The 16,264-nt window shown below is 45.1% G+C and overlaps 1 protein-coding gene across 2 annotated transcripts in view; it reads right to left on the bottom strand.

Moving 5' to 3' along the window:
- LOC110488650 (Kv channel-interacting protein 1) overlaps window positions 1-15,635 on the bottom strand; it is a 41,306-nt gene extending 25,671 nt beyond the window's left edge. The window contains exon 1 of one of the 2 annotated variants that reach the window (XM_036942763.1): window positions 14,996-15,635. In XM_036942763.1, the coding sequence (XP_036798658.1) occupies window positions 14,996-15,083 (88 nt within the window). In that variant the 5' untranslated portion in view covers window positions 15,084-15,635. Of the gene's footprint in view, window positions 1-4,054; window positions 4,560-14,995 lie in introns of those variants that run through there. The other variant, XM_036942764.1, reaches the window with a different exon arrangement.
- Between the last annotated feature and the right edge of the window lie 629 nt (window positions 15,636-16,264).

Below are 16,264 nucleotides of genomic sequence, written 5' to 3'. Positions count from 1 at the left end.
TATGTTATAGCACACAGCTCATTACAATAACACCGGGCTGGGGACGTCGCTCTTAGAAGTTCCGTCTTGAAATTTAGGGTGTTTGAATAATTCAGGGTGTCCCTAATCTGTTATTATTAAAGCAAATCAGCATCATTTTTCGAAATCTAAAATGTCTGCCGGTCATCTTCCCCGGGCATGTCGGAGATACTGTGTTTAGCCACTCTCCCCGGGGACCACCGAATCAAATCGAGCTTTCTTTACGTTGCACATTTCAGCCATGAATGCAACGCGATGCGCTTCACAGGGGAAAAAAAATGAAATAAAAAACGATGAAAATAAAAACATAAAACAAACAGAAGAAGATGAAAAACAGAAGAAGAATAAAAATTGTTAGACTAAAAAAGTACCCAGAGGAAAAGCAAAGCTAAAAAGGCGTGTTTTAAGAATTATTTTAAACATGTCCACAGTTTTGTCTCCCCTCAGAGTCTCTGGCAGGCTATTCCAGAGGCAGGGGGCATAACAACTAAAGGCTGCCTCTCCATGCCTCTTAGTCCTAGGCTTTGGAATAGTTAAAAGGCCAGTACCTGAGGACCTGAGGGACCTACTGGGTACAACACTTAAAGCATATCTGATATGTATTAGGGTGCACAATCAAGCATTGATTTGAAAAGCAATCAAGGAATCTTAAAACTCACAGGCAGCCAGTGAAGAGACCTTAAAACCAGTGTACTGTGTGCTCTCCATCTGGTCTTGGTCAGTACCCGTGCTGCAGCATTCTGTATGTTTTGCAGTTGACCAATGGATTTCTTGTGTAGACCAGACTGGAGAGCATTACAGTAGTCAAGCCTGCTTGTAATAAAAACATGGATGAGTCTCTCTGTATCAGCCTGAGAGAGAAACGGCCTGAGAGAGAAACTCAGGTGGTAAAAAGCTATTTTGGTCACATTCCTGATGTGTGATTCGAAATTGAGTTCAGAATCTAAAATGACACCTAGGTTTTTTTTACCTGGTGTTTTATCGTTATTTACCGTGAATTAAAATGTGCGGCCAGATTCTCTCTCTGTGCTTTGGCTCCAATAATAATTACTTCGGTCTTGTCTTGATTTATCTGGAGGCAGTTGTGAGCCGTCCAAGTATATAAATGACTAATACAGTCTAATAATTTATCCATGGAGATAAAATCCTCTGGTGACACAGAAATGGGAAGGTGTGTATCGTCGACGTAGCAGTGAAAATCAATGCAGTGCTTTCCGATAACGGCCCAAGGGGTAACATATATAAACTCAACCGTACCGGACCCAAAATCAAACCTTGCGGAACACCACAAGTGATTTCTATAATGACATTTTAATAGAAAGTGTTTCTTTATCATTAAACCAAAACATGTTTCAGCAGACCAGCTTTAATCAGGGTGCTTCTTACATCATTGAACAAGCCTGGCTCTATGTCAGACTCTGGGCACTCAGCCTCCTCTGGGATTGGATATGAAAGGAAAGGAAACTGAAAACGTAAACCGTGGCAAATATCGTGGAAGAGAGTGAATTTAAACTTGGCAACCACTCAAACAATCGCACATCAAGCTAATTAAATACTAAAAACTTCATTAAGCACAGACACCGGCAAATACACATACACACACAAAGACACACACAGGCACAGTGCTGTGGGCAATGGATGATCACCCCTGGATAGAGCCATGTGTCTAGTAAAGCTATTTGGCAGTTCTAATTGCTCCTTTTGGTGGGTGTCTTTTGATGTGTGGGGGGGGGGGGGGGGGGGGGGGGTGTTGGTGAGGGCGTAACTGATTAAGCTTTAGAAGCACAGAGGAGATGTGTTGCTCCTCTAATGCTGCTGCTGTAGCCTCTTCAGTCTGTGTCTGAGGGGGATATTAACCCAAAGACACACCCACAAACTCTACCCTAGATAGACCCACATTCACTCTACCTGATTAGCCCAAACGCTTCAAAGCCTGAGATCAGCTTTAGGGGAGCACGCAGCGTGGACGTCCCTATCAGACCTCAAAGACAGAGCGAGGCAGAGAGAAGGGGCGGAGAGAGAGAGAGAGAGAGAGAGAGAGAGAGAGAGAGAGCGAGAGAGATTGAATACAGAGTAAGATGGGGTGAGAGAAAGAGAGAAGGGGGATGAGGACATTTTTGATAGAGTAAGAGAGGGGTGGACGGGTGGAATAATTTCTTTATAGCTCGGTTTCCATCCAATTGGGGGAAAAATGTTCATGTGAATATTCTATATGCCGCATAAATATAATATACACATTTTTTTCCACCAGAGATGTGTTTCCATCAAGTTGACTTGCAGATGAAAGGTTGTGCGTGACGATGGAGCGCACGTAAAAATACCTTTTGTGGTTGAATTCCCATGTGTCGAATAAAAAAATACAAGTTCATTTAAAATGGGTTTCCATCGTATTTTCAACTCTACTGATGGTTTTCCCACAAGAAATATAGTGTGCCCACTCTGGTATTTTTGAATATTCGCATGGAAATCTGTCACAACCTAGCTGATGTTATGGATTTTTGTTATTATCATCTCTGGGGAAATCATTCTTATTGGAAATAGTGTGTTGTGAGGTGACAGAAGACAAAGGATCATCGTTCCCAGAGGCTCCACAGAAGCAACAGCAGAGCTATGATCTCCTGCTGTACTGAATAATGTCTCTTCATCTCTCAGCCTGACCTTTGCTAATCTCCTCTTTCTCCACCTCTCTCCCCCTCTCTCTCCCTCCCTCCGTTAAAGGTTCAATGCAGCCGTTTTTATCTCATGATCACTTTCAACAACAAAAAAATCCCCCCCCCCCCCCCCCCCCCCATGTTACTCTCCTCTATCTACCCATGTTAACCTCCTCTCTTTCTCCACCTCTCTGTCCATCTACCCATGTTAACCACCTCTCTTTCTCCACCTCTATCTACCCATGTTAACCACCTCTTTCTCCACCTCTATCTACCTCTGTTAACCTCTTTCCTTTCTTTACCTCTCTCCATCTTAATCACTCTTCTTCCCCCTTTTACCTATACTCTGTCACCTCCCTCTTACTCTACCTCTCTTTCTATCCCCCTCTCATTACAAACCTCTGTTCACCTCTATCTCTCCGGCCTTTTGGGACTCCCACACTGACGCGACGTCTTGGAAGTTGAAGCGGAGGTTCTGTAAGCATGTTATGACATGTTCTGTACTGCTAGTCCAACTCTGTAGAAACTGTACCGTTTCAGCTGTGTTGATTAAATAGAGGAATAGATCATGGACAGTGTCTTTATTGTAATGGATAATGCCCTTGTAGACCTAGTTCCTGTTGCTCTAGTATTTTATAGCTCTACGTCTGGGAGTTCTATGCGCTTTAGTTCTGGGTCCACTGGTGTGTGACAGAGTCAGTCTGGACATCAGTAGACACACCACAGGCAATGGCTGACCGATTACAGTGATTTCCTCAACACAGCATCTCAAAGGATTCTTCTTGTCCGGCCCCCTTCTGAGGACTAGAAAGGCGCCCCTATAACCTAAAGACAAACAGACAGACTAATACACACTCAAGCACACACAGACAGGTGTGTGCTCGCACAAACAGACAGTACACAGGTGCTGCTTCAATGAACAGAAGGAGAGACGTTGAGGCTAGTGAATAGCATCACCTTTTATAGACATCGGGAACCTCTATTTACCTTAGCAGAGTGCTGTGTACACACACACACACACACACACACACACACACACACACACACACACACACACACACACACACACACACACACACACACACACGCTAGCACTTGAGAACTAAGTTGGTTTTCCTCACTGTAACTTTGCTCTCCTCCGGTATCCAATGTTTATTTGCATATTCACTCGCACAATGTACATGTAACGCCATACGCATAAACAACCCATCACAAATGGATACAGACACTAATGGATACCAGTACATATGCAGGCAAACTCACGTGCGTAATGTAGCCCACACACACTCACGTAAGTGGAGTACCTACACCTACGACCAAGTCTCTCACACCCACAGTGAACTGGATCCGCTTACAACTCTGAGAATAAACAACGGAGGTCTTACCTTTCCGATAGGTCCGATCCTGCTTATTGGATTGCATGGAAAAGGTCCCCATGACGAGACCCATGTTTACGGCCGCACACTGGGTTTGTGTGTGCGATTGATTGAGTGTGTGAGTGTGGTACAACTGATTCCGTTAAGATATGAACATGAGGCTACTCTGTGTGCCAGCCAGTGTCATTCCTCTTCCGTCTGACACCTACGCAGTTGTAATGCCTGTGTGTGTAAGTGTGTGTGTGAATGAGAGAGAGAGAGAGAGAGAGAGCAAATGCACTACGGAGCTACCTTTGTCTGTATGGCAACACTGACACCCCTGGGTTTACAGCCATCTGTCGCTCTCTCTTTCTCGCTCTCTCTCTTTTTCTCTCACACACTATCCCTCTCTTACTCTCTCTTACTCTCTCTCTGTCACTGGCTTCCTGTCATTCTATCAATTCCTTTCACACTCTCCCCATTTTCTCTTTACATACGCCTGATACTCCCCCTCTTTTTCCCTCTCCGTCTCTTCCTCTCTTTGTCTGCCTCGTGGGGAGATGAACACACTGTTGCTTACAGAGGAACAAGAAGCCAGACACAATCTCCCTCTACCTCACAGGGGAAAGCTGAAAGCCCGGGAGGAGAGAGGGAAGAAACCCTCGAGGAGAGAGGGAAGAGGGGTGCAGAAGGAATGGAGGAGAGAAAGATATATATTCAGTTTGATGAAAAGATCATATGAGAATTTGACTCTAGGTAATGCAAGAAGCAGCTGAGTGAGAAACGAAGAGAGAGAAAGAGATATGAAGTGAGAAAGGGGAGGGGGCTCTTCTCAGCCCCTCTTGCTATTCTGCAGACACGCCGTCTGCCTGTTGTGAGTGGTTTTGGGATTATCTCACACATGACTGGCTTGGCGCGCGCTTGTGTGCGTGTTGCTTGTGTCTGTGCGTATGCAGTGTGCGTATACATGTGCATAGTGTCTGTGTACTCGTATTTCAAGTGGGTATGTGCTATCGTGTGTGTGCAGAGTGCTGATACACGTACAGATACACTGAGCCATACATGTCTGGAGTGTTGCTCATCGTTCTGTCACCACTGACCTGATACACAAGGGACTGCCTGGGACCACAATAAACCTCCTGTGTTATCACACACACAAAACCACATGGGACGACCAGGGAGTGCTCTCAAACACAGAAATGAATATTAGACCAGGAGTGCTTTCACACACATTAGAACACTGGCATTCTGATTTACAGGAGACCCCATGGGATCACTAGTACCCACACACCCATGCCAATACTTTGGCATTGTAATAATATAATCCAAATAGATTTCATTTAGCATCCGCCTCTGATTTAAAGCGACTCAGTGATACCTGTGTACATTTATGTACAGGTGTTCCCAGGAATCACACACACTATCCTGGCGTTGCAAGCGCCATGCATGCCCTACCAAATGAGCGACAGAAATGAGGAAGTGAAACCACACAAAATGACCTGAAATCACAAAGGACCATTAGCGTCATAGCATACACACCTCTGTGATCCCTATTAGACTTCCTGTCCTGTACTGGCAGGACTGCTACGGTATGGTCCTGTGTATCGACTAGAGCTTATTGAAATTCCCGGCATGACTTTACTAAAGAAAACTATTTACAGCAGCGAGGACTTCTCTAAGGCCAACAAGCATAAATGCCAATAACAGTCATTAGGGCAGCACTCTCATTAAACACACTGCTCCCTCAGCAACGGTAATCAATCAGAACAGGAGAGAGAGAGAGCGAGAGAGAGAGGGGGAGGAATGGAGGAAGAGGCAGAGGAGCTGGGAGGGGAGGAAGGAGGTGAAGATAGAAACAGGAAGGTAATGATAAGTGACGTTTTCGGGATATGCAAGAGTCATCCACCCCCCCCCCCCCCCTGTCGTTCCTTCCCATTCCCTCTGCCCCCTGTCTCTCCCGCTCAGTGAAAGTGATATGACAGCACTTTAGATCCACCCTCACATAGAAGAGAAGCACACACTCTCTTTCTCTCTCCATCTCCCTGGAATGCACAGGAGGTTTGCAAGGAATACAAAACAGTGCGTGTCTGATCAGACATGTCAGGCAGGGCAGCAACATTCAGGCGGCCATGCAGCACCAGCTACTCTAGCACACGACAACAGGGCCACAACACTGAGCTTGTAACATACTGAAGTGGAAAGATAAAGCAGTGCTAGCCAGCTGGTGTTGGTTTTGTTGATCTCTTTGTTACTTCCTGAAATAGACAGAATAGACAGCCAGACACATTCAAACGATCTTCTTCCCCTGCTATTCAGTGAACACTCTTAGAAAAAAGGGTTCCAAAAGTGTTCTTCGGCTGTCCGCATATGAGAACCCTTTTTGGTTCCAGGTAAAACCCTCTGTGGATAGGGTTCTACATGGAACCCCAAAGTTTTTTTTTTTACCAGAAACCAAAAAGGGTTCTTCAATCGGTTCTCCTACGAGCACAGCCAAAGAACCCTTTTAAGTTTTAGATAGAAAAATATGTGCTAAGTGTGTACATGAAAATGTTGAAAGCGTTGTATCCGTGTTTGTATTCGTACTTGGGGAGAAATAAAGTACAATTAAATTCAGTATGAAAGCGGTTCAGCACAGTGAAACGCTAAGCCACTCTAGGCACGTTAAGTGGAGAGCCATTAGGTTAGTGTGGTGGGGCCTTACATATTCAGTGTTTCCACACCGTGGAATCATTCCAAAAATATTTAAAAACGGCCGTTCCTCTTCCTCATCGTAAAATGTGTCGAGGTCTCTAGGATGATACAAACAAGAACAGCAAAGGTTGACAAAGGACCAGAGCGTTAAAGGACATTGAGGGAGAGCAAGAGGAGGGAGAAACGTGGAAGGTCAGAGAAGAAAGACTATGTAGGCACCGTGGGTCGGGTGAACGAGAGAATGAGCAGCACTTCCTACTCTACGGCAGACAAAACCGACTCAATCAGAGGTATTTCAGGCCAGTGTTCTAATGTGGCTGCGTGTGTAAAATTGAAATAAAGAATTGTAGGATATCTTGAACTGCCTTGTTGGGGAGAAAATCTGCATTTGGTTCGCAGAAAACGTCAGGAACAGTAGATCTTGCTGCAGATTATGTCCTGGCATGTCACAATATAAGGGGGGGGGGGGAGCTGGGAGGGGAGGAAGGAGGCGAAGATAGAAAGAGGAAGGTAATGATAAGTGAAATTTTTGGGATATGCAAGAGTCATCCACCCCCCCCCTGTCGTTCCTTCCCATTCCCTCTGCCCCCTGTCTCTCTGGCTCCGTGAAAGTGATATGACAGCACTTTAGATCCACCACATCCTCCACAGGAGAAGCACACACACTTTTTCTCTCACTTCTCTCTCTCTCCATCTCCATGGAATGCACAGGAGGGTGGCAAGGAATACAAAACAGTGTGTCTGATCAGATGTGTCAGGCAGGGCAGCAACATTCAGGCGGCAATGCAGCACCAGCCACAACACTGAGCTTGTAACATACTGAAGTGGAAAGATAAAGCAGTGCTAGCCAGCTGGTGTTGGTTTTGTTGATCTCTTTGTTACTTCCTAAAATAGACAGAGTAAACAACCCAACACTTAAAAACTCTCTTCTTTGGTATTCCTCTAAGGAATACTGTGGCTCTGGTAGTGATGAACAGAGTAAAAGACACAGTTCTCCAAGCTTCTGTTGAGTTTGGAGGTACTGTCACATAGTTCCACTGAATGTCACAGCCTGGTCCTGGAATCAAAATAGACAGAGAGCCACCTTGCAGACAGACTGGGATTAAATATTTTCTTTTTCCATAGGCCATATGAATATTTTACACACACCATTACCCTACCTCAGGAGTCCACCTGCCATGCACCTTGTTTGAGTGTGTGCGTATGGGGGGAGGGGGGGGGGGTATTCTATCACCTTATTCCTTTACATATGGGACATGTTAGCAAAGCCATTCAACTGCGCAGCTCCCAACCATTACTTTGCTCCGTTCATTTTTCCCTCGATCCTGACTAGTCTCCCAGTCCCTGTCGCTCAAAAACATCCCCACAGCATGATGCTGCCACCACCATGCTTCACCGTAGGAATGGTGCCAGGTTTCCTCCAGACATGACGCTTGGCAGGCCAAAGAGTTCCATCTTGGTTTCATCAGACCAAAAAATCTTGTTTCTCATAGTCTGAGAGTCCTTTAGGTGCCTTTTGGCAAACTCCAAGCAGGATGTTATGTGCCTTTTACTGAGGAGTGGCTTCCGTCTGGCCACTCTACCATAAAGACCTGATTGGTGGAGTGCTTCAGAGATGGTTGTCCTTCAGGAAGGTTCTCCCATCTCCACAGAGGACCTCTGGAGCTCTGTGAGAGTGATTATCGGGTTCTTGGTCACCTCCTTGACCAAGGCCCTTCTCCCCCGATTGCTCAGCTTGGTCGGGCGGCTAGCTCTAGGAAGAGTCTTGGTGGTTCCAAACTTCTTCCATTTAAGAATGATGGGGGCCACTGTGTTCTTGGGGACCTTCAATGCTGCATACATTTTTTGGCACCCTTCGCCAGATCTGTGCCTCGACATAATCCTGTCTCAGAGCTCTACGGACAATTCCTTCGACCTCACGCTTGGTTTTTGCTCTGACGTGCACTGTCAGCTGTGGGACCTTATATAGATAGGCAGGAGTGTGCGCCTTTCCAAATCATGTCCAATCAATTGAATTTACCACAGGTGGGACTCCAATGAATTTGTGGAAACATCTCAAGGATGATCAATGGAAACAGGATGCACTGGATCTCAATTTCGAGTTTCATAGCAAATTGTCTGAATACTTAAAGTATTTCTGTTTTTTGTTTGTATTATATTTGCAAATAATTCTAAAAAGCTGTTATCGCTTTGTCATTATGGGGTATCAGATTGCTGAGGAAATGTTTTTTTTCAGTAAATTTCATTGAAGAAGGCTGTACAGTAAAAACATGTGTAAAAAGTCAAGGGTTCTGAATACTTTCCGAAGGCACTGTAACCTCAGCTGGCCCACGATATTCTTCCCTCTTGCATAGACGTGACACATGTCCAAATCTTTTGCATTTATAAAACTGCAGGGGCTTGTGCACCAAGCTCTTACAAGGTATCTCATTAAGCCTAGCTTTACATGAGAAGGGAGAGACTTCATCTGGATCTCCCAGGTAACACTGATCTAAATCCTCACTCCGACTAAAAATACAACTTGGCTTCTTTTGTTTCCTTTCTTTTTAGCCGCTGTAGTCCACTCATTCTCACTCTCTGTGCTCTCATCTTCAGCCGACTCGCCATCAGTTTCAAACAGAACATTAGTTTCTGCCATCTTCCCACCCTCTGACTAGCGTCATGTTGCCATTAAATGCAGCTCTAAATGGTGAACCTAAATGTCCAGAAGGTGTCATCATAACCAAAACAAAATGGGGTTTCTATAAACATCAACATATTTATTTTCAAAATTATATTATATACACAATTCAGCACAATTTCTTTTCCAACAAAATGGTCAGTTTTACGAGGGTATGTTTGGCAGCATGAGTGAAGGACGCTTTGTTGCTAAATAGGAAGCCGATTCTAGATTTAATTTTGGATTGGAGATGTTTGATGTGAGTCTGGAAGGAGAGTTTACAGTCTAACCAGACACCTAGGTATCTGTAGATGTCCACATATTCTAAGTCAGAATCGTCCAGAGTAGTGATTTTGGACTGGCGGGCAGGTGCTGGTAGCGATCGGTTGAAGAGCATGCATTTAGTTTTACTTGCAATTAAGAGCAGTTGTAGGCCACGGAAGGAGAGTTGTATGGCATTGAAGTCTGGAGTCTGGAGGTTAGATAACACAGTGTCCAAAGAAGGGCCAGAAGTATACAGAATGGTATCGTCTGCGTAGAGGTGGATCAGAGAATCACCAGCAGCAAGAGCGACATCACTGATGTATACAGAGAAAAGAGTCGGCCCGAGAATTGAACCCTGTGGTACCCCCATAGAGACTGCCAGAGGTCCGGACCTCTGGCAGTCTCTATGGGGGTACCACAGGGTTCAATTCTTGCGCCGACTCTCCAATTTGACACACTGAACTCTGTCTGACAAGTAGTTGGTGAACCAGGCGAGGCAGTCATTTGAGAAAACAAGGCTGTTGAGTCTTCAAATAAGAATGTGATGATTGACAGAGTCGAAAGCCTTGGCCAGGTCTATGAATACAGCTGCACAGTATTGTCTCTTATGGATGGAGGTTAAGATATCGTTTGTCGGGGTCCAGATTTTGCAGCTCTCTCAGAACATCAGCTATCTGGATTTGGGTGAAGGAGAAATGTGGGAGGCTTGGGCAAGTTGCTGTGGAGGGTGCAGGGCTGTTGACCAGGGTAGGGGTGGCAATGTGGAAAGCATGGCCAGCCGTAGAAAAATGCTTATTGAAATTCTCAATTATTGTGGATTTATCGGTGGTGGCAGTGTTTCCTAGCCTCAGTGCAGTGGGCAGCTGGGAGGAGGTGCTTTTATTCTCCATGGACTTTACAGTGTCCCAGAACTTTTTGGAGTTTGCGCTGCAGGATGCAAATTTCTGTTTGAAAAAGCTAGTCTTTGCTTTCCTAACTGCCTGTGTATACTGATTCCTAACTTCCCTGAAAAGTTGCATATCGTGGAGGGCTATTCGATGCTAATGCAGAACGCCACAGGATGTTTTTGTGCTGGTTAAGGGCAGTCAGGTCTGGAGTGAACCACGGGCTATATCTGTTCCTGGTTCTACATTTTTTTGAATGTGGCATGCTTATTTAAGATTGTGAGGAAAGCACTTTTAAAGAATAACCAGGCATCCTCTACTGACGGAATGAGGTCAATGTCTTTCCAGGATACCCGGGCCAGGTCGATTAGAAAGGCCTGCTCTCTGAAGTGTTTTAGGGAGCGTTTAACAGTGATGAGGGGTGGTTGTTTGACCGCAGACCCATTACGGACGCAAGCAATGAGGCAGTGATCGCTGAGATTCTGATTGAACACAGAAGAGGTGTATTTGGAGGGCAGGTTTGGGTAGGATGATATCTATGAGGGTGCCTGTGTTTATGGATTTGGGGTTGTACCTGGTAGGTTCATTGATAATTTGTGTGAGATTGAGGCCATCAAGCTTAGATTGTAGGCTGGGGTGTTAAGCATGTCCCAGTTTAGGTCACCTAACAGCACGAGCTCTGAAGATAGATGGGGGGGCAATCAATTCACATATGGTGTCCAGGGCACAGCTGGGGGCAGAAGAAGGTCTATAGCAAGTGGCAATGTTGAGAGACTTGTTTCTGGACAGGTGGATTTTTAAAAGTAGAAGCTCAAATTGTTTGGGCACAGACCTGGATAGCAATACAGAACTCTGCAGGCTATCTCTGCAGTAGATTGCAACTCCGCCCCCTTTGGCAGTTCTATCTTGTCGGAAAATGTCATAGTTAGGGATGGAAATTTTAGGGTTTTTGGTGGCCTTCCTAAGCCAGGATTCAGACACGGCTAGGACATCCGGGTTGGCAGAGTGTGCTAAAGCAGTGAATAAAACAAACTTAGGGAGGAGGCTTCTAATGTTAACATGCATGAAACCAAGGCTTTATGGTTACAGAAGTCAACAAATGAGAGTACCTGGGAATGGGAGCGGAGCTAGGCACTGCACGGCCTGGATTAACCTCTACATCACCAGAGGAGCAGAAGAATAGGATAAGTGTACAGCTAAAGGCTATGAGAACTGGTCTTCTAGTACGTTCGGAACAGAGAGTAAAAGTTGCAGGTTTCTGGGCGTGGTGGAATAGATTCAATGAAAAATGTACAGACAAAGATATGGTAGGATGTGAATACAGTGGAGGTAAACCTAGGCATTGAGTGATGATGAGAGAGGTATCAATTAAACCAGCTCCGGTCACCGCATGTGTGGGAGGTGGGACAAGAGGGTTAGCTGAGGCATATTGAGCAGGGCTGTAGGCTCTACAGTGAAATAAGACAATAATCACTAATAATCACTAGAGGGACGTCGCAACGGAAGAAGTCTGTTGTAACCCCCTCGTGCGGATACGTCGGCAGACCAGTCGTGATGGATCAGCAGGGGTCCGTGTAGTAAAAAGATCCAGGCCAATTGGCAAAATAGCTATAGTAGCCCAAGAAATTGGTTGATGTACCTCTTCAGCTAACAGTCCGGTACGCTCTAGACAGCTAGCGGGTCGTGGCTATCAGACTAGCAGATGGGCATTCAGGGGACGTCGCGACAGAGGAGCCTCTTGAAAAAAACCCTCGGGCGGATTACCTCGGTAGTCCAGTCATGATGGATCGGTGGGGCTCCGTATCGGCAATAAAAGGGGTCCAGGCCAATTGGCAAAATAGGTATTGAAGCCAAAGGAGTGGTTGATGGACCTCTTCAGCTAGCCGGGAGATGGGCCTAGCATAGGCTAGCTCCAGGCTAATTGGTGCTTGCTTCGGGAGAGAGACGTTAGCCAGGAGAAGCCAATCGGATAGCAGCTAGCTAGCTGCGATGATCCAGGTGAAGAGGTTCATAGCTTGCGGTAGGTATCCGAAGATATGGAGAAAAATAAGTCGGAGGTGGGCTGCAGGAGAGTATGTTGAAGTTGGGGTTAAGAAAAATATAAAAATATATGCGAAGAAAACATATATAAAAAGATAGATATATACACAGGACACGACGAAGACAAAGACGCCTGACTGCTACGCCATCTTGGATTTTAAATTGACTTACAGTAGGCTATTAGTGTGTGAATGAGTGCATTTATGTGATCTACATATCTTTTAATTGTTAACTTGTCTTTTGAGACAATGATTGTAAGCAATGATGAGCATGCAGTCTGCACCTCATCACAATAGTAAACCAATGAGAGAAGCAGGACCTCTAGTTGTCATGAAAGGAACTGACATATAGCAGAGCTACACAGCTACCAGCAGAGGTCAGTGTTACTCTGTCAGTGACTGCTCAGTGAGCCAAAGCCCAGACAGACCTGGGGCCTTAATCATTAAGGCGATTCTTTTTCAAACGTTTCTTAAACAGACGCAAACTGAACGAACGGGGAAGGACCTACATGAATTTGTCCAATATAAACTCTAGTTTTATTTGCAAATTGCAACGGTTTGCAACTGTCTGTACTAATGATTATACAATGGACTTAGTGCTTTTTGTCCTCTGTTTGAACTGAAATAAGAAGCAATTGATAAGCAATGTGCACAAAAGAAAATCGATATACCTAACAAAGACAAAATGTGTGGTGTTTTGTCTCACCCATTGCCTTTATGACCATTGTGTAATCCAATGTTCAAAGACACAGATATAGCTCTTGTTCCCTGTGGAGCACTGAGATTGTGCAGAGACAGCCCAGTGAGATAGTGTGTGTGTATGTGTGTGTGTGACGTTATGCAGACCCTGGTCTCTTTCTTTTCCTAATCACTGTGTGTGAGTGTGCGCGGTTGTGCGTGCCGTGCTTGTGTGTGTATGTGTGTGCGTGTGTGCTTTCAGCTTTTAAGGAGCCATTTGTTACACAACATAACCTCTGCAAGGCCCCTAATGACATCATCTCAGTGTGACCTGGAGGCCAGTTTTACCCGCTCTCTCAGAGTACAGAGCCAGCTTTACCACCAGTGTGTGCTGTCAAGTTTGTTGCACCCTCCAAGCACAAAGTAAATTGCAGTACGCCTGTGCGCACAGCCGGGTCTCATAGACTAGACGTAACATAGAAAATGTAAATCCGGGACACTCAAACTAGTACGATATGTCACATTTGGTATATAGGGTGGTTGGGTAGGCGAACGTCGAGTTTTTTTGCTTGAACGGACATCACGGACAACACTAGCATTTTAGCAACTTTGTTACTACTTACAACTTCTTAGTATGTTAGCTAACCCTTCCCCTAACACTAACCTTAACCCCTGACCTAGCTAACGTTAGCCACCTAGCTAATGTTAGCGTTAGCCACATAGCTAACGTTAGCCACAACAAATTGGTATTTGTAAAATATCATACCTCTGAGTCCAGGTTGGTGTGCATGTGTGTGTGTGTGTGTAGGTATGCTTGTGCTGTATGTCCTCCAGGCTCATAATGTACTGTACAGTACTGTATTTGAGATTGAGCTCTTTGTTCTTCCTCTTGCCCTGCTTTCCTTCAACAATAGAGGAATGAGATAATGAATCACAATAACATGAACACGCACACAATAATCCAATGAATCACAACAATAAACCCCTTCCTTTTCATCCTATAGTGAGAGCATCACTGTGTTCCCCCGCCCCGCTCTTGCGTTGCCACGCCGACATGTTATTACACACATTCATCACACACACACATTGCTCTCTATCACTCCTCCGTTAGCACTCATTCCCCCAACCTCTTGTTTATACAAGAATGAACATCATTCTGACAGAGATAGGGGGAGGAGAGAGGGAGCGAGGGAGGGAGGGAGAGAAGGGTGAAAGAGAGAGTGATAGAGTAAGATAGTGACACGAATAAAGAGAAATGGATAAGGAGAGTCGGGGAAGGGGAGATATATCGATAGCAGGGATGGGCAACTCCAGTCCTCGGGGGCCAGAGTGGTGTCAGACTTTTTCCCCCATCTCAGCTGATTAAACTAATTGCATTCTAAACTGAAGATCCTGATTATTGGAGTCAGGTGTGTTAGCTGGGCCTGGGGCAAAAGTGTGACACCGGTCAGGCCCCCAGTCAGGCCCCCATCCCTGCTCTATAGGATAGATGGAGCTATCCAAGAGAAGCCATGCAAACTCTATACGGACTGACACACAAACACATGTACTCAGCTGTATACAAACCCCCACACAATCGCATGCACTTACATACAGTACATACAACCCCACAACAGACACTCACAACCAGGTACAGCAACTTAAACCCTATAAACTCCCATACTGTACAAACAGTATATTCACGTGACCATGCTCAAACTTGTCCTTGGATGCATGCTTACACACACACACACACACACACAGGCCAGTGACATACCTTTTTTGAGAGTCCCTGTGATGAGTTTGTGCAGGGACAGGACAAACTTCACCAGTCCCTGTTTACAGCGCTTGGCACAGCCTGCCATTCTGACTCCAAGTTGGGCCAAAGCAGGCCAAGAATGGGCAAAGGGTGGCAATGTGGTCTGCAGCAGGAGGTACAGTCTATGTTTGAAGGCGAAGGAGTTTATAGATATTTATTCAAGAAGATACGCAGTTCAGAGGAGGACCTCTTCTGAATCTCTCTTCCTGGGCTGAAAAAAACAGTGATCTCACCCTCTGTTTCCTGATCTCTCCCTCCGTCCCTCCCTCCGTCACATACCCCTCCTCTTTCCCACTGAATCTTTCCAATTCTCTGTCTCTGACTGAAAGAGAGATAGTGAATGGGGGAGAGAGTGAGAGAGTCAGAAAGGAACAGACATGATTGGTAAGAGAAGTCTGATGTCTGAATCCAACTTTTGAAAATCATATATCTGGTTATGTTCCCTTACAAATGACTCCAAACTTCCAAAAGAAAACCTGTATAGACAATCCAGTGTGCTCCGTGTGCCAGAAATGATCCTGCTTTAGTTTAGTCCTCTTTCTTGTCTCTTTCTTCCATACTCCACTTTCAGCACCACTACCGGTGGACAGCTTCTAACAATGCAGGGCAACGCACACATACTGAGATCTAACACTTGCTCTCTCTCTCTCTCGCTCTCCCTCCCCTCCCTCTTTCCCTACCCCTTGCACATACACACACAAACCCCCTGCACTGCGCTCACATATGCTTTATGCGTCTCTGTATAATTCCAGTACATGACCTCACTAACAGCCCCTCCATATAGTCTCATATAATGTATAGTACCGGTCAAAAGTTTGGACACACCTACTCATTCAAGGGTTTTACATGATTTTCTACATTGTAGAATAATAGTGAAGACATCTAAACTATTACAGTGCCTTGCAAAAGTATTCACTCCCAAAAGTATTCACACATTTTTCCTATTTTGTTGCATTACAACCTGTAATTTCATGTTATGGACATACACAAAATAGTCAAAATTGGTGAAGTGAAATAAAAAAAAATACTTGTCTAAAAAAAATTCAAGAAAATGTCAAACTGAGAAGTGGTGGGTGCTTATCTATTCACCCGCTTTGCTATGAAGCCCCTAAATAAGATCTGGTGCAACCAATTACCTCCAGAAGTTGCATAATTAGTTAAATAATATTCACCTGTGTGCAATCTCGGTGTCACATGATCTGTCACATGATCTCAATATATATATAT

Source organism: Oncorhynchus mykiss, chromosome 14 (genome assembly GCF_013265735.2).
Source record: "Oncorhynchus mykiss isolate Arlee chromosome 14, USDA_OmykA_1.1, whole genome shotgun sequence".
Taxonomy (NCBI): domain Eukaryota; kingdom Metazoa; phylum Chordata; class Actinopteri; order Salmoniformes; family Salmonidae; genus Oncorhynchus; species Oncorhynchus mykiss.
Note: the sequence above shows the minus strand (reverse complement) of the source record. Positions and strands in the feature narration are given on the sequence as shown.